Source organism: Syzygium oleosum, unplaced genomic scaffold, assembly GCF_021117445.2.
Source record: "Syzygium oleosum isolate NSW1041296 unplaced genomic scaffold, Sole_v2.1 Sole_v2.16, whole genome shotgun sequence".
NCBI lineage: Eukaryota > Viridiplantae > Streptophyta > Magnoliopsida > Myrtales > Myrtaceae > Syzygium > Syzygium oleosum.
The window spans coordinates 2,193,802-2,212,569 of NW_026607500.1; the positions used below are offsets into that span (position 1 = coordinate 2,193,802).

At 38.3% G+C, this 18,768-nt stretch overlaps 1 protein-coding gene and 2 pseudogenes across 1 annotated transcript; 1 reads left to right on the plus strand and 2 right to left on the minus strand.

Moving 5' to 3' along the window:
* Positions 1-1,110: 1,110 nt before the first annotated feature.
* LOC115689470 (splicing factor U2af large subunit A-like) lies at positions 1,111-3,656 on the minus strand (annotated as a pseudogene).
* A 5,284-nt stretch (positions 3,657-8,940) lies between these two features.
* On the minus strand, positions 8,941-11,634 carry LOC115666788 (uncharacterized; annotated as a pseudogene).
* Positions 11,635-15,985: 4,351 nt separating this feature from the next.
* Positions 15,986-17,210, plus strand: LOC130140190 (uncharacterized). Its single transcript, XM_056318916.1, has 5 exons — positions 15,986-16,027; positions 16,107-16,418; positions 16,494-16,581; positions 16,669-16,772; positions 17,135-17,210. The coding sequence occupies exons 1-5, from the start codon at positions 16,011-16,013 to the stop codon at positions 17,193-17,195; spliced, it is 582 nt and encodes a 193-aa protein (XP_056174891.1). The 5' UTR covers positions 15,986-16,010; the 3' UTR covers positions 17,196-17,210.
* Positions 17,211-18,768: the final 1,558 nt, after the last annotated feature.

Sequence of the window (18,768 nt, forward strand, 5' to 3'; positions counted from 1 at the left end):
TCTATGGTATTTGGTGGTACTTGTCCTTTTGGTTAAACCCTTAAAGATCGGGTGCGTTCGACCTCATTGAAACCGGGACAAATGCATGCTCTTCCGCGTGAATATTCATTTTCATTGAGACTTTTTGGCAATAGTCGTGATCAACAATCATCGGTTATCACCACCCACCTGGGTGGCGTTGCTGGAAAGGGCACTCTTCCTCTCGCAAAAGGTTAAGTGTTCGAATCCCGGGCGCCGCAGGGTGACTTAACCGGTGCACATGTGTGGTGGCTAGCACGTGTCGCCCCCAGGGTTTACCTCCCGGCTGTCGGCCGTGCGGGGTTCCCTGGGTTACCAAAAAAAAAAAAAACAATCATCGGTTATCGAGAGACTATTAAAAAAAAAAACATTGATGAAAAGTAGTCTTTCTAGCGCGAATCTATCGACTCCTTCAAAGTTTGGTGTCTTCGATACCTTTTGAAAAAAAGTGCGAGTAAGAGACCACACTACAAAAAAAGTTGGTTTTAGCGACGAATTTTGCCACGAAAAATTTGGCAAAATTTCGTCGCTAAAAGAATTTGCGACGAAATTAGCGACGGAAAAAAATTCGTCGCTAATAGGCCGTCGCAAAATTTTGCAACGGAAAATTTCAATTTTCGTCGCTAATTTGCGACGAAAAAGAATTCGTCGCAAAATTCGTGGCTAATTATTCGTGGCTAATTATTCGTGGCTAATTTGCCACGAAACAAAATTCGTCGCTAATTATTCGTGGCAAAATTCGTCGCTAATTTGTCACGAAGTGTATTCGTGGCAAAATTCATCGCTATTTTTTTCAAAATTGTTTTTTGTTGGTCACGAAATTGCGACGAAATATTTTCGTGGCAAAAATCGTTGCTAATTATTCGTGGCAAAATTTATCGCTAATTTGCGACGAGCACATTTCGTGGCAAAATTCATGGCTAATTTGCCATCAAAATTTTTTTTTTGTCAGTTTTTTGCGACGAACTTATTTGTTGCAAAATTCGTGGGTAATTTAAATTACCCACCAAAATGAATGTATTTCATTTTCTTATTCGATTTTAAATGTAATTTAAAGCAAAATTAATTTCTAGAATATGTATTTAATATTGATTAAGCACTTAATAACATCAAAATATTATAATAATATGAAAATGAAATACATTCATCTACATTTTCCATGTACTTGAACATATAGCTCAATGTGATCAAACTATTATAATAATATGAAAATGAAATACATTCATCTACATTTTCCATGTACTTGAACATATAACTCAATGTACTTGAACATCCTTGGCAAATCTCCCCCTCCGCATATCAACACATAGCTCAATGTACTTGAACATCCTTGGCAAATCTCCCCCTCCGCATATCAACACATAGCTCAATGTACTTGAACATAATCCTCTCAAGGGTATTTTGCCATGCTCGGGATCTCTTCGAGGTAATAAGATCGTGAAGTTCTTGCAGAGCATCTTGCTTCTTCTAGGATCCATGCAGAGCATTTTCTGGAATCCAGCAATTGCATCAGTGATAAGAATGCTGGATTGGCAATTTAATATCACTTCATACATTTCATTACATTGGTTCAGGGCACCAAAGGAGACATGATCTCGACCCTCATCTACAATTTTCAGTAGAGGATGGTCCATTACCAAGGATTGGCCACAAAGCACTACAATTATTAATTTGCGGTCAGGTCTTTTATGGCAACAAAGCACTACATTATCAACCCCCAAATCCATCATTTCCTAAGTCTTGCACAGTAGGCACATTGGCCACAGAGGATAGAAAAGAATCAGAGACAACGAATCATAATATAACAGATAATTTGCAACTTATAATGGGAGAGTATTGTAACATGGTAGCAGCCAACACCCCTTACCCCCTCCTCCAAACGTCATAAAAAAACCAAAAGCAGAAAGACACATGAGCACCCATGTATTCCCAACACCCAGAGGGAGAAAAATGCAGACAAACGCAGATACCCAGGGAGGCAGAAGAGCATTGCCCATAGCAGGTGGTAGAATTACCTTTCCAACACCTGCGGAAGGTTCTCCATCTGGTCTGGGACGAGGTATGGCCACATTCACCAAATTACCTGCAAAACAAGTATCATTAGAACGAAGAAAAGAGCTTAGATTTTGAAATCTAGGTGAAGATATAAGGCTTTGGAAACTTCTTTTTGAATGTTAGGCCCGATTCTTTAAGCAGAATGTGGAACAAGAAAAGGCTGTAAAACAGAGATACAGCACAAAGAAAGAACAAAAATATTAATATACTTTTGGCGAGTCAAAAACCTCAAAATAAGAGCAGAAATTAACAAGAACTATATAGACAGTTCTTACCAAATTTTCCGCCTTCTTGTCTCATATCCTCCAATATATCTTCATACTCCCCATCATCTTTAAGCTCATCCTCAGTAACTACTTCTGTTAGACATACCACTTTAGTAGCAAGTGCACCAGGTTGATACATAAGCTTCTGCAAAAGTTAAAAAGCCTTGGTAATTTAGACTTGAGGACATAATCGTAACAAGACAAATTAAAAAGAAGAAACCAATGCCACACATTCAATGAACCACATCTCAGTTAAAGTTCCAACTCACAGATGCAAAATAAAATAAAAGCGGAGATGACGCTGAAAAAAACTACTATGAATATACTCGAGAATATGTCAACAATGCTGCTATAATTCACGGAACTGAAATTGCAAGAATTAGCCAAAAAATTGAAATTGTAGAAAAACATAACCATGCAAAAGCACTCCTCAACGATGAATGTAAAAACCTTTCACCTGCAGAGCTATCTGCAGCTGTGCATGCAACAAAACACTCTCCTGTTCAGGTTTTGGTTGGTTTGCACCCTGGTTAGCACGCCTAACAGTGAGAGTCTTGTCGCCCATTTTAATGCCATTGAGAGCTGCACAAGCTATATCCGTGACTGAGAGATCTTGATAAACGCAAAAAGCATAGCCTTTGGAATTTCCAGTCTCCCTGTCTTTCACTAGATCAAAACCCCTAAGAGGACCAAAAGATTCCAGCAGCTCCCTCACTTGCACTTCTGTAAAGTAATATGGTAATCCACCCACAAAAATGCGGTCAGGACCTTTCAAGCCCACCAGCAGAACCCGGGGTTAAACCAACCGCACCAAGATTTAGGTTAGGAATAGGTTGGCTAGGACCAAGAGTTGCTGCAAGGGAGGGGTTGTAATCACTGGGCCTCCTGACCTTCACAGGCGCTCCCTGCACAAAAATTCAAACTAGTTAACGTTTTGTCAATGTTGTAGATATATGAATGTCCTTGAAAAAAGGGGGCAGATCCACCGCAAGAAAAAATGTAGAATTATGTTAAAAATGTAGTTGAACTTACCTCAAAGATAATGCCATCTAAGGCCATTGCATTGCTTGCCTCCTCAACAGATCTCATTTCCACAAAAGCAAACTTTTTCATGGTTTATGTAAACATTGACAACAGCATCCCCTGTGCACATAAAAACAAAAGATGAAAATCAATACCATAATAGAAATGTGAACTAAAATAGTTATTAACTCAAGGACTTAAAATTAAAGTCCTCCTACCTCGACCTGCAGTATTTCCTCCAATAGCAGCCATAACCTGGCTAAAAAAGGTCGCAAGCATCTATCCAACGAAAGCTTCACAAAAATTAACACATGAAGCACTACCTTCTGCAAGTGAAGTCTGAGTGTTCTTGAGCATCTATCCAACGATTGCTTTGTCCTCTCCATTTTCTTCCTTTTCCCCAGAAAAAAAAAAAGGAAGAACACCCAAGAAAGAACTCACGCCGATTCGAGCCTCGCCCCGCTATTCGCAACAGCATAAAAAAAGGTCCAAAATTGCACGTCTATTCTCAAATTGGAGAACTGGGTCATTCATCAAACACTTGCAAAGCACCCTATCCTGACCCATTTACCCTATAAACTCACAAACATCATCTCCATTTCTCGATCAAGACTATACCCAATTCTAACGAAACAAGAGCAACGACAACCATTACAATAATCTGACGATGTATCTATCAGTTGACACACGAGCATACTCGAGAACTTCAATAAGAAGGTCACAAAATCAGAGTAGACGGGACGTACAAATCTCGGAATGGGACCGACGGAACGTATATTTATCGGAATGGGAACGTACAAATCTCGGAATGGCTGGAAACTATTGAGGCCCTCCTCCCACAGGTAGCCGTCCCTCTCGACGGTGGTGATGATGCCGCCGACGCGGTCCCTGGCCTCGGTGACGACCACGTCGGGGGCCCTGTCGCGGTGCTTCGTGGCGAGCGCCTGGGCGATGCAGAGCCCGCTGATCCCGCCCCCGACCACCACGCAATCAACCAGTCCCCCGCCGGCGGCCCTCGGCTGGGAGATCGCGGGGCCCTCGGCGACGGAGCACCGGATCCCGGCGGGCGCGCGGGAGGGCTTGTGGGAGCGGAACGGGCGGATGGCGACGGAGGAGGAGGAGGCGACGGCGGCGGTGGCGGTGAGGGTGGCCATCATGGCTGGTGGAGGGGAGGAGGGAGCGACGGAGAGGTGTTTGGCGGAAGGGGGGGATCAGAGGAATAACAGAGAGAGAGAGAAAAATTGGGGTGAGCGCGGGGAGAAAAATTAGGGAATTTTGCCACGGACATAAGAGTTCGTCGCTAAACAAAGCCTCGGACTTACCAACGAAATTTAAAAAAAATCGGGAAAGGGAAGCAAGAGTTTATTTTCGTGGCTAAATTCGTGATAAATTTACCACGAATTTAACCACGAATTTTTAAAAAAATGAATTTACCACGAATTTAACCACGAATTTCATTAAAGTCTAGTAAAAATGGAATTTGTGGCTAAATCCGTGGCAAATTTGCCACGGATTTAGCCACGAATTTAAAAAAAATGTTCACACGCCTAAAATTCATTTTTTAAAAATTTGCCACGGATTTAGCCATGAATTTTTAAAAAATGTCCAAAAACGCCTAAAATTCATTTTTTTCAAATTCGTGGCTAAATTCGTGGCAAATTTGCCACGGATTTATCCACGAATTTCATTTTTACTAGACTTTAATGAAATTCGTGGCAAATTTGCCACGAATTTTAAAAAATTGCCCACGGCTAATTCAATTTTTTTCAAATTCGTGGCTAAATCCGTGGCAAATTTGCAACGGATTTTGCCACGAATTTCATTTCTACTAGCCTTTTTTCAAATTCGTGGCTAAATTCAGTGGCAAAATTGCCCACACACGCGTAATTCATTTTTTTCAAATTCGTGGTTAAATCCGTGGCAAATTTAGCACGGATATAGCCACGAATTTCATTTTTACTAGCCTTTAATGAAATTCGTGGCTAAATCCGTGGTAAATTTGCCACGGATTTAGCTACGAATTTGAAAAAAATTGCCCACACAAGCCTAATTCATTTTTTTTCAAATTCGTGACTAAATCCGTGGCAAATTTGCCACGGATTTAGCCACGAATTTCATAAAAAATTGCCCACACACGGCTTATTCATTTTTGGGTTAATACCACGAAAAACCCTAAACTGGTACATTTGTGACAATTTTACCCCAAATTATTTTTCTGACCATAAAAAACTCCAAATTGGTACACTTGTGACAAATCTACCCCGAAATATTTTTTGTCCACAAAAAACCCCAAACTGGTATACATGTGACAATTTTACCCCGAACTAATTTTTTAATATTATTTTTTATTTTTCGAATTTTTTAAGCAATTTTTTTATTTTTTCTTTACTTTTTTTTTTCTTTTCTCTTCAACCTCTGGCCGGTCGCCGGACTGGTGACCGGCTAGAGGTGGAAGCCGGCGAGGTCGGCCGGCCACTGGCGAGGCTCGACCTCGCCGGCGTTGGGCGAGGCTGACCTCGCCAGCGGCCGAATGGACCGGGCCCTCGCCAGATCTGGCGAGGCTCGACCTCGCCGTTGCAGGGCGAGGCCGACCTCGCCCAACGCCAGCAAGGCTGACCTCACCCTGCAGGGCGAAGGCCCGGTCCCGTCGGCCGCTGGCGAGGTCGAGCCTCGCCGGCGTTGGGCGGGGCCGACCTCGCCGTTGCAGGGCGAGGCCGACCTCGCCCAACGCCGGCGAGGTCGTGCCTCGCCAGCAGCCAGCGGGGCCGGGCCCCCACTAGATCTGGCGAGGCTCGACCTCGCCGTTGCAAGGCGAGGCCGACCTCGCCTAACGCCGGCGAGGTCGACCTCGGCAGTGGCCGGCGGGGCCGACCTCGCCGGCTTCCGCCTCTGGCCGGTCGCCGGTCCGGCGACCGGCCAGAGGTTGAAGAGAAAGGAAAAAATAAAGTAAAGAAAAATTAAAAAAATTAATAAAAAAATTCGAAAAATAAAAAATAATATTAAAAAATTAGTTCGGGGTAAAATTGTCACATATATACCAGTTTTGGGTTTTTGGCGGACAAAAAAATAGTTCGGGGTAGATTTGTCACAAGTGTACCAGTTTGGGGTTTTTTATGGTCAAAAAAATAATTTGGGGTAAAATTGTCACAAATGTACTAGTTTAGGGTTTTTCGTGGTATTAATCCTTCATTTTTTTTCAAATTCGTGGCTAAATTCGTGGCAAATTGGCCACGAATTTCATTTCTACTAGCCTATTTTTCAAATTCGTGGCTAAATCCGTGGCTAATTAGCCACGAATTTGAAAAAAATTGCCCACACACGCCTAATTCATTTTTTTTCAAATTCGTGGCTAAATCCGTGGCAAATTTTTACCACGAATTTAGCCACGAATTTCATGTTTACTAGCCTTAATCTTTACTTTCATACCTCAACCTTAATCTTTACTTTCATCATAATCCATGGAAATAGTAGTGAAAATTCAGGTATTTATAAAATACAAAATATGAAGAAAATATATCAAAAAGTGTATTTACTCTTATTATACCTTGGGACCTTGCAAAGGATTTTTTTTTTAAATATCATATTTTTAAACAGATTAGCAACTTAGAACTTTTTAAGAACATTCATTATCAGTGGTTGAATACTATCAAATAGAATTTTAAAGAAATTGATTTATGTAATTTCATTGTAACAGTTGTCATCGCAAGCCTCCTTCCTGCATTTGTAAAACATTGTTAATGTCAGAACGTAAATGGACAAACTTCTCTATAATTTATTTAGTAAAAATAATCATTATGAAGGAAGAGAAAACTTTACCGTGGTTTCTTCAAATGGTTCCGTGACGTTCTTATTTTTACCATGATTGCCACGAATTTAGCCACGAATTGCCCACACGCGCCGAATTTTTACTATATTAATTTCCGTGGCTCATTAGCCACGGATTTAGCAACGGAAATTAAGTATTGCGGCATTTCCTTACTATATTTATTTCCGTGGCTAAATCCGTGGCTAATTAGTCACGGATTTAGCCACGAAAATTAAGTATCGCGGCATTTTCCTACTATATTTATTTCTGTGGCTAATTAGCCACGGATTTAGCCATGAAAATTAAGTATCGCGGCATTTTCTTACTATATTTATTTCCGTGGCTAAATCAATGAAAAAACCTAGCCGTAGTATAAATAGGGCTCCCCAAAAAAAATATTTCAGGGGCTACGCCCCCGAATCCCCCGCAACATTTGCTCGCTTACTCCAGCTTGGGCAAACCACCATAGAAATTTGTTCGTGACGCAGAGGGTTGGGGTCGCACAAAAAATATGTCGGGTCGAATGATGAACCGAATCGAGTACATAAAATTCAAGACATATTTTACAACTAATTTAGCCGCGGATTTAGCCACAAAAAAAAATAGTCGGGAAAGTGAAGCAAGAGTTTATTTTCGTGGCAAATTCCATTGCAAATTAGCCACGGAAAATTTTTCGTCACAAATTCCGTCGCAAATTAGCCTCGAAAAATTTTTCGTCGCAAATTAGCCACGGAAAATTTTTCGTCACAAATTCCGTCGCAAATTAGCCACGGAAAATTTTTCATCACAAATTCCGTCGCAAATTAGCCACGGAAAATTTTTCGTCGCAAATTAGTCACGAAAAATTTTTCGTCGCAAATTCCGTTGCAAATTAGCGACGAATTTTTTTTCATCGCAAATTAGCGACGAATTTTTTTTTCGTCGCAAATTCCGTCGCAATTAGCGACGAATAATTTTTCGTCGCTAATTTTCCGTGGCTAAATCCTTATTTTTTTGTAGTGCCAGCTTTAAATTAGAAAAAAATAATCGCTTGGGACTTCCATAATGTCGAGATGAGAGTAATTATATATATGTACATGAAATGATGACAAAAATTTATCTACATTTAACAAGTCAACAACTATGCGAGCCTCGTATAGATGGCACAAAATCAGATGGGACTTAGATTCATTAAAAACTCAAGAAGGTTTTCAAAAAAAAAAAAATTAAAGAAGCTGAAAATCCCGAGTATATTCGGCACAATATGTACGTTGCGACACACATTCAAAAATTCAAAAGATGAGATATCGATATTATGAACTGTTGATAGACTATCAAAATGATACATGGCCCGATTTCTCTTGCCATGGAATAAGAAAGGTATGCAAATCCTCTTCGGAGTGATTGTTATGTATGTAGCTTAGTAATTTTGCCCCGTTGGTCTCTTTCGATTGATGGAATTGCTAAAGTGAACCACTAGGATATAATTATCAAATCGCTACTAAACCTTTTATACAGATGCCGATTCAATCCTAAACTTTTCAAGTTTGCATTTTAGTCTTAAATCTTTGAGCGAAGTTGCAAGTCCTTCTAGCCAATTATCGTCGGAAATTGCTAACGTGGCGACCATTAATATCGCCAATCGTTAATATAATTTATTAATAGTAAAGCCTGTTTCAACACAGCTAAGCACAAGCACCCCCTGGACCTCCATATGTGAAGCTATACCCCATGTCTTTTTTGCGTATATACTGGTCGTTTTTGAGACCATAAACCTTCGACTTATCGACGTGCTCAAACACGGCCAGAGGAGTCTGGTTTCTGGTGCTTCCGGTCATGTAATTGATCCGCTGGAAATACGCGCCGTGATTGTAATGGCCATCCGGCATGTGCCCGCTCCCCAGCGGAGGGCAAGTTCCGGCGTTCCCGGAAAACCCTTCTCCTCCCCAAGACACCCTCTTGGCGCCGCCGGCCAGATTGACGAACAGCTCACTCGGCCAGTACCCGATAGCGATGTCGTGCCTCATGACGAGCCACCATTTTCGAGTGCGAGGGTCGTGCTCGACGTGGACGACGAGCTCATATATGTCCCTGTCGTAAGTCGATGTGGGGCTCAATGGGTAGTTCGGGGTCACTTCCCTGTGTATTTGCACGAACGCAGGCACTGGGTGTTGAAGCACCCATTACGGAAGCCGTCGCCCTAACCAATTACAACAAAATTAGATCGATCGGACCGAACTTAATGTCTGTTAGTAGATTATGTGACGAAAAACGGACTTGCTACAAAAGATTTCATCAATCGAAGACATGATCATGATCATATGTATTCTTGATGTTTCTTACCGTACAAAACGTGATCAACCGCGTGAGACCATCGCCTTTCAAGGTTGGATGAACCTAGCCAAGGACAGATCGAAATATTGTTCACGTTCGCCAGCGAGACAACATAGAAAGTTGAAGAGGCAACAAAAAATTGCCCAGAATTTTCAAGTTCAATCTTTTGTGCACAAATTCCATGAAATGCTTGCGTCTTTTGTTAATACATGAATATGGTACAATAGAATGGACAAAATCAAACTTTAAATAATCAAGATAATTGTGTCACTTGAGTAAATGACGCAAATGGTCTATAAACTTTGACCCACTATGCAATGTGGTCCCTGAACTTTAAATTTGTTTAATATGATCAGTGAACTTTAACTTAATGTGTAATGTTGTCCCTACACTTGTAATTTGTTTAATATGCTCCATAGACTTTTGATACATATTCAATTTAGATCCCGGACTCCATGAAAATGTTTAATGTTGTCTTTCCATTAATTCAAGTTCAGGGACAATATTGAACATTTTCGTACAATTCTTGAACTAAATTGAACATGTACCAAAAGTCCAGGGATCATATTGAACAAATTAAAAGTTCATGGACGACATTGCACATTGGGCTAAAGTTCACGAACTACATTGACCAAATTTAAAGTTCAAGATCACATTGCACATTGAGCCAAAGGGTAGAGACAATTTGAACTCATATATTCTAATCTATAAATCATTTAAACTTCTCTCCAAAACCAATTTTCATCTTCAAATACATTTATACATTAAAGTTACGTTTGTTTCGCTAAAAATGAATGATTCACAAAATATTTTCTTAAAAACGATCGCTTGCATCACTTACAAAACAAACGAATGAAATATTTTTTTATCGTCCACGAAAAATGTATAGATATAAACTGTTGTCGATAATGAAATTATTATTTTCAAGAATACATTATTTTCAAAAAAATATTTTTCGAATTATTCATTTTTCGTAAAATAAACGGATTCTAAGTATATATAACTCTTGATTACATAAAAAAACAACAGTCTACTTACTCCCCATCCTGCATGGATCGTGCTGAGATGATCATCTGGGCCATTCTCAATGGACAGTTTATGTGCACTGAATAGATCTTGTGGGACAGTCAAGTTATAGACCGACATATGTGCCTCCGCTCCATATTTGGTGTCCACGTCGTCCACTAGTACAAAGACCTTCTGTCAGGAAAAGGAGTGGGCACTTTGATGAAATTATTTAAGGAACAAAAGATTATGAAAATTATTTAAGATTTTTCATAAAATTATGCCTATGAAAAATATAGGGCGACGCTATTTTCATCCCTACTTTGGTTAAGACACTCATTTTTTTCATTAACTGGCCAAAATACCCTTCTCTCTTCAATTTATTGATCAACAAAACTACCCTTATTTCTATACTCTTTCGTTGGTGTCACAATATAAATGCTCAATTACACCTAAGAAGAAATCATCTTATTCTGCATCCTCTTATCACTTTTCCTAGAGAAGGTTGTTAATTTTAATTTATGGTCTCATATTTCTAATCACAAAATATACATAGAATATTAGAAATTTTTATTTATGACGGCTTATGTGTACACAATTAATTGCGTTTTTTTATTTCGAATAACACCCACAAGATTAAGATCATCTAGATAATTAGATTGAATTTTATTTTCAACTTTGAAGTAAAGTTTCACTAAACTATTTGATAAAAATAGGAAAATAGTTGTGTTCATAAGCCATCATAAAAAAAAAATGATCTTCTATGTAACTTTTGTGATTAGAAATATGAGACTATAAATTAAAATTAACTACATGTTCTAGGAAAAGTGATAACAAGATGTAGGATAAGATGAAATTTTTTCGGGTGAAATTGAGCATTTGTGCTGTGAAACTAACGAGAGAGATGATAGAAATAAAGACGGTTTTATTGATTAGCCTAATAAAAAAAGAAACAATAAATTAAAGCGAGGGGGGGGGGGGGGGGGAGGGTATTTCGGTTAGTTAATTGAAAAAAAGGATTGTTTTAACTAAAACGGGAGTGGAAACAGCGCTGCCCAAAATATATATGAAACTTACATGGTGTCCTGGATATTCACCATTCATGCCAACAAGAGAAAAGGGGTTCTTGAGAATGGATTTAGCCTTCATCATATCTTCCTTTCGAACTCGAGGTATCGGAACCGTTCCAATAGGGCATGGTTCTCTCGACCCGAAGGTGACGCACTTGCTCGGCGGGCTATATGTTGGTGAGCTAACAATACGTGAATTCGGTCTTCTCTGTAAGAGAAAAAATTAAGAAGATAAAGACATAATTAAAGAAATAAAAATGTTATCTCTATGAATATTCATTCTACGGAAAGTTCATACTTGGTATCGCCATTTAATACTCTGTGTCACTGAAAATGCATGACTTTATACTTTAAGATAGAAAAAAATATATTCACCATCCGGATTTGGCTTGGCAGTTTTATTTTCTCGCACCATTTAGAAAAAAAGATGATATAACGCTTGGGTAAGTACTAAGGGTGTGTTTGTTTTGCGGAAAATAGACAATTTCTTGAAAATACTTTCCAGAAAATCATTTTCCAGGAACATGAGTTTATTTTTCGGTGTTTGGCTAAAACCTAAAAAAGACTTAAAAAGTATTTTCAGTTGTTTGGTGAGGAAAAATCTGATGGTGAAAATTATCAAAAAATTTTATATTTTTAAAATTATTTAAAATTATTTGTTATTTTAAAATTATTTTTATTAAGAAAAGAAAATACATGAATGTTTTCTTTCTCAGAAAGAAAAGAAAACGAAAAGAAAAGAAAAAAAAGAAAGAAAGGAAAAGAAAAAATATTAATAAATTCAAGATGAGCAATTCTGGAAAATGTTTTCATCTTTTTAGAATAGGGAATTCACTTTCCTAAAATTAAACATGATATTTGTGTTGACCGGAAAGTATTTTCCGTGGACCAAATCATTTTCAAAGAACCAAACGGATGAAATTCCATAAAACACTTTTTGGGAAAACACTTTCACCAAAACAAACACACCCTAAATTAGTTCTTGGTCCTAAACGCTTTGTTTAAGGCTTGATCAATTGAAATAAAATGTTTAAGGATTTAATTGCCAAAACGAAACATTAAGGACTCAATTGACCAACCTGTTAAATTTTTTAGGACTATTTATTTCTCTTATCCTTAAATTCGGTAGTTTTCAACCTATGTTTTTCTTAATTAGATGAGTTAATTTAAAGCACATATGGCACCGTTAGGCTAGCATTGTTCAAAATAAATGATTTGAAAAACATTTTTCAAAAAATGATTGCTTAAAATAATTAGTTAATGGAAAATATTTTTATTATCGACATCAATTTATATCTAAACATTTTCATGGACGATGAAAATATTTTTCGTTCATTTACTTTTATAAGCGATACAAGAGATCAATTTTAGGAAAATATTTTTCAAATCGTTCATTTTCCGCGAAACAAACTAAACCTTAATGAGTTGATTTTCACTTGAACTACTCACCATGGAAAAAAGAAAAAGAAAAATCTTTTTGACACCCATCATGGAATCAATCATCAATGGAGAAAACGGGAAAAACATTCATGAGTGCCTATTAAGAGGTATCTAAGATAAATTTTTGCATGGGCTACAAGTCCATTGGTTAAAAGGTTGGAGAAAAAAAAAACGGAGCAAAAGTAATAAATCTCTCTCTAGAAACACATAATACTGATCATTGAATTGAGCGAAAAGTCACTACAAAAAAACAAGGGTTTAGCCACGGAAATTTACGACGAATTATTTTTCGTGGCTAATTGCGACGCAATTTGCGACGAATATATTTTCCGTCGCAAATTAGCGACGAAAAATAATTCGTCGCAAATTTCCGACGAATTTTGCAACGAAAAAAATTCGTGGCTAATTTGCGACGGAATCGCCACGGATTAAAAATCGTCGCAAATTTGCGACGAAATTTATCAGAAAAAAATTCGTGGAAAATTTGCGACGGATTTTCCCACGAAAAAAATTCGTGGCTAATTTGCGACGGAATTTGCCACGAAAAATAATTCGTGGCTAATTTGCGATGGAATTTGCCACGAAAAAATATCCGTCGCTAATTTGCGACGGAATTTGCCACGAAAAAAAATTAGTGCCTAATTTGCGACGAAATTGCCGACGAATGTTTTTCCGTTTCTAATTTGCGACGAAAAATAAATGTCGTCGCTAATTTGCGACGAAATTTACCACGAAAAAAAATTCGTGGTTATTTTGCGACGGAATTAGCGACGAATAACAATTCGTCGCTAATTTTCCTCTACTTGTAGACCCAATTTCTCTCTCTCTGCTAATTCCTCTTATCCCTATTAGCTGTTCTCCCTTCCTCTCTCTATTCGCTGTTATCCCTTCCTCTCGATAAATCTCTCCGCACGCGCAAAAATCTATCTCGGTGAACCTTTTCTACTGGTAAGTGGTGTGATTAATTTGGGCAAAACTATTTTTAAATTTTTGTTATTTTATTGAGTTTTTTTTTTCTCTTTTTTTTTTTTCTGACTTCGTCGCCGCGCCGCCGGTCCGACAGCCGGCGACCGCTGCGGCGAGGCTCGCCGGCCATGGGCGAGGCATTGGACCTCGCCCGGATCCGGGCGAGGCCGAGCGGCCTCGCCATGGGGCCTGGCGCCGGACCTCGCGGCGAGGTCCAGCGGCGGCCATGGCCGCTCGTCGTCGCCGCGAGGTCGAGCGGCGGCCATGGCCGCTCGACCTCGGCGACAGCAAGATTGTTAAATATCAAGGCAGAGCATAATGTGTCTGAGAATTGCTTTAACTCTTTTGTTGAAGTAATGCGAGAAGCAATGCCTCCTGATAACATAATGCCAAGTGATTTTTACGATATGAAGAAGTTAGTGGATAACTTAGGTCTTCCAGTTGAAAGGATTGATGTATGTAGTAGGGGTTGTATGTTATATTGAAGAGATGATGAAAATGCGAGAATCTTGCAAATTTCGTAGCCAACCTAGGTACAAGATTAACAGAATGCGGAGGCAAGGTCGTAATCAGAAGTGTAGACCATGCAAGCAAATGTTTTATCTGCCCTTAATCCCCAGATTACAAAGGCTTTATGCGTCTCAAGCCACTCGCTGAACACATGACTTGGCATGCAAATCATGAAACGAGAAGAGGGTCTAATGTGTCATCCTTCGGATGCAGAGGCATGGAAACATTTTGATAGAACATACCCCGAATTTGCGATAGAGCCTCGAAATATTAGGTTAGGTCTCTCGTTTGATGGATTTGCCCCATTTGGAAAATCAGGGAAAAGTTATTCATGTTGGCCAGTTATCTTAACTCCGTACAATCTTCCACCCGGTATGTGCATGAAGACACCTTATATGTTTTTGACATTGATCGTGACCGGACCGCAAAATCCGAAAAAGTTGATAGATGTTTATATGCAACCATTGATTGAAGAGTTACAACGGCTATGGAATGAAGGTGTCGTTACGTATGATGTTTCTACTAATCAAACATTTGTAATGAAGGCTGCTCTTCTTTGGACGATAAATGACTTTCCAGCTTATGGAATGTTATCTGGATGGAGTACAGCTGGGATCTTAGGATGTCCGATATGTTTGGAGATGTCGAAGTCATTCAGATTAAGACATGGTAAGAAGCCTTGCTATTTTTGACTGTCACAGACAATTTTTGCCGATGAATCATACATTCAGAAGGAATAAAAAAGAGTTCATGAAGAATAGGATTGAAAGAAACTCCTCCACCATTGAGGTTGACTGGTGATCAAATATGGGAACGAGTGCAGGACTTTCCAACTGTTGTTGAAAACCCTCATGGCACAACTATTGCGTACGAAAGTGGACATAAGTGGACTAAACGCAGTATATTTTGGGATCTACCATATTGGAAAGCTCATCTTATTCATCATAATCTTGACGTTATGCACATTGAAAAGAATGTTTTCGACAATGTCATAAATACTGTGATGGATGTTACGGGAAAAACAAAAGACAACTTGAATGCAAGAAAAGATATGAGAGATATTTGTGATCGGCCAACATTAGATGTGGATGCAAGCGAAGCAGGGGACCAAAACCAAAAGCGCTTTATACATTGGATAAGGAGCAGAGACGAGTCGTTTGTCAATGGTTGAAATCTGTGCGGTTTCCTGATGGATATGCTTCGAACATCGGGAGATGTGTTGATTTGAACGAATGCAAGTTGACAGGATTAAAGAGTCATGATTGTCACATATTTATGGAAAGACTAATTCCAATAGCTTTGAAGGAACTTCTACCAAACTTTGTATGGGGCGCCATTACAGAGTTAAGTAATTTCCTCCATGATATTTGCTCAACAGTGTTAACAGTATCACACATGGAGAAACTGGAGAGAGACATTCCAATTATTCTTTGCAATTTAGAAAGGATATTTCCTCCAGCGTTTTTTGATTCAATGGAGCATCTCCTAGTTCACTTGCCTTATGAGACTAAAGTTGCAGGTCCTGTCCAATTTCGATGGATGTATCCATTTGAGAGGTAAAATTTTTTTCAAAATAAAATTCAAAATACTTTATTATATATTATGTTCTGATAAACTTCTTTCTATTGCAACAAGGTTCTTATATCATTTGAAGAAAAAAGTGAAGAATAAGGCATGTGTTGAAGCTTCAATTTGTAATGCATATATTGTGGAAGAAGTGACAACATTTGCATCATACTATTTTGAGCCGCACGTGCAGTGCAAGAGGCGGAGAGCAGGAAGAAATGATGAGGGTCCCATCGATCCCAATTGCAAATCATTCTCTATTTTCAATTATCTCGGTCGACCAAGCGGCGCATGTCAGTTTCGTTGCTTAACAGGCGAAGAACGGCAGGCCGCCCATACCTATATTTTACTGAACTGTCCAGAAGTGGAGCCATACTTCCAGTAAGTGTATACTTTTGCAAATATATGTATTGCGTGTCAAATATTTACTAATATTTAAATGTAAATTGTTAATAGGATTTTTCAAAATTCAATGTATGGACTACCACCAAATGAGTTCGACCGTTTGTGCGATAAACAATTTGCAGCATGGTTCAAAACATATGTAAGTTGCCTATAGACCAAAACCAAGTTATTAATATTTTATACATCATTTAAATATATATTATTGACTTTGCGTGTGTAATCTTAGGTTCACAGTAATCATGATCAAGTTGAAGAGCAAGGATTACTATATTATCTGTCATGGGGTCCACAGTCAAGCATACGAAGTTGGCCAGCATATTTCATAAACGGGTACAATTTTCACACTCGAGAATATGGAATGGAAAAAGCCACAATGAATAGTGGTGTGTGTGTTCGGTCATCCAATTATGGTAGTTCAAAAGATGATTTTTATGGCTTGTTGGATGAAATCATCGAGATAGAGTACCCCGGACCATCAATGCGGGTTGTGTTATTTAAGTGCATGTGGTTCGACCCCGTCAAAGGAACGAAGGTACATACGAAGTTTAATTTGGTTGAAATAAATCATAAGAAAAGGTATAAGAAATATGAACCATTTGTGTTGGCCCAACAAGCAATTCAAGTATATTATGCATCATATCCTAGTTTGAAACGTGACAAAGCTGATTGGTGGGCTGTATGTAAAATCAAAGCACGAAGAAAAATCGAGGAACACTGGAAGGATACAGCATATCAACAAGAGGAAGTTTATAATGCGGTTCAAACTGAGGAATATAACATTCCTACTCTACGAGATCCATGTGGAGCAATGATAGATGTAGATCTAGAAGGTGTTGCAGAAGCTGATTTTCAGACAGAGGATGATGATGATGATGATGATGACGACGACGATGACGATGATGATGACGATGACGATGATGACGATGATGACGATGATGCTGAACAAGAAGATTAAGATCAAGATGAAGACGAAGGTGAAGGCGAAGGCGAAGATTTAGATTTTTTAGACTTTTTACTAATTATGTCGTAATTATTATTATTATTATTATTATTATTATGACAAAGTTTATTGTTGTTGTCATATTTATTATTGTTGTTGTTGCCGTAATTATTAGTATTGTTGTTGTTGTTGTTGTTGTTGTTGTGGTAGTTATTATTATTATTATTATTATTATTGTAATTGTTGTTGAATATTATTATTGCTATTATTGTTAATGAAACGTCATTGTCCGGAAAAAAAAAAAAATTACGCGAGTGTGGGATAGTAGAAATGAAATTCGTGGCTAAAATCAGTGGAAAATTTGCCACGAAATTTAGCCACGAATTTCATGAAAAAATCCCACTCACAAGGCCAAGTAATTTTTCATGAAAAGCCAAAAATTAATTTTAGGAAATTCGTGGCAAAAATCCGTGGCAATTTACCACGGATTTCGTAAATAAAGGCCGTACGCATGATTTAGGCTTTTTTTTAGGAAATCCGTGGCAAATTTGCCACGGATTTTAGCCACGGATTTTTTTTTAAAAAAAATTTCTAATTTATTCTTTTTTAGGAAATCCGTGGCTAAAATCCGTGGCAAATTTGCCACGGATTTTAGCCACGGATTTTTTTTTAAAAAAAAATTATATTGTATTCTTTTTTAGGAAATTCATGGCTAAAATCCGTGGCAAATTTGCCACGGATTTTAGCCATGGATTTTTTTAAAAAAAATTTATATTGTATTCTTTTTAGGAAATTCGTGGCTAAAATCCGTGGCAAATTTGCCACGGATTTTAGCCACGGATTTGTTTTAAAAAAATCGATTGTATTATTTTTAGGAAATCCGTGGCAAAAATCCGTGGCAAATTTGCCACGGATTTTTGCCACGGATTTTTTTAAAAAATTCGATTGTATTATTTTTAGGAAATCCGTGGCAAAATCCGTGGCAAATTTGCCATGGATTTTTGCCACGGATTTTTTTAAAAAAATCGATTGTATTATTTTTAAGGAAATCTGTGGCAAAAATCGTGGCAAATTTGCCACGGATTTTTGCCACGGATTTTTTAAAAAAATTCGATTGTATTATTTTTAGGAAATCCGTGGCAAAATCCGTGGCAAATTTGCCACGGATTTTTGCCACGGATTTTTTAAAAAAATCCTAATTTATTCTTTTTAGGAAATCCGTGGCTAAAATCCGTGGCAAATTTGCCACGGATTTTTTTAAAAAAAAATTCGATTGTATTATTTTTTAGGAAATCCGTGGCAAAAATCCGTGGCAAATTTGCCACGGATTTTTTTTTTAAAAAAATCGATTGTATTATTTTTAAGGAAATCCGTGGCAAATTTGCC

What these genes read in the sequence shown, in the direction of transcription:
- LOC130140190 (XM_056318916.1), top strand. An exon ending in GAAGTGGAGCCATACTTCCA is followed by an intron (nt 16,419 to 16,493) that starts GTAAGTGTATAC and finishes AATTGTTAATAG; the next exon opens with GATTTTTCAAAATTCAATGT. An exon ending in CAGCATGGTTCAAAACATAT is followed by an intron (nt 16,582 to 16,668) that starts GTAAGTTGCCTA and finishes GTGTAATCTTAG; the next exon opens with GTTCACAGTAATCATGATCA.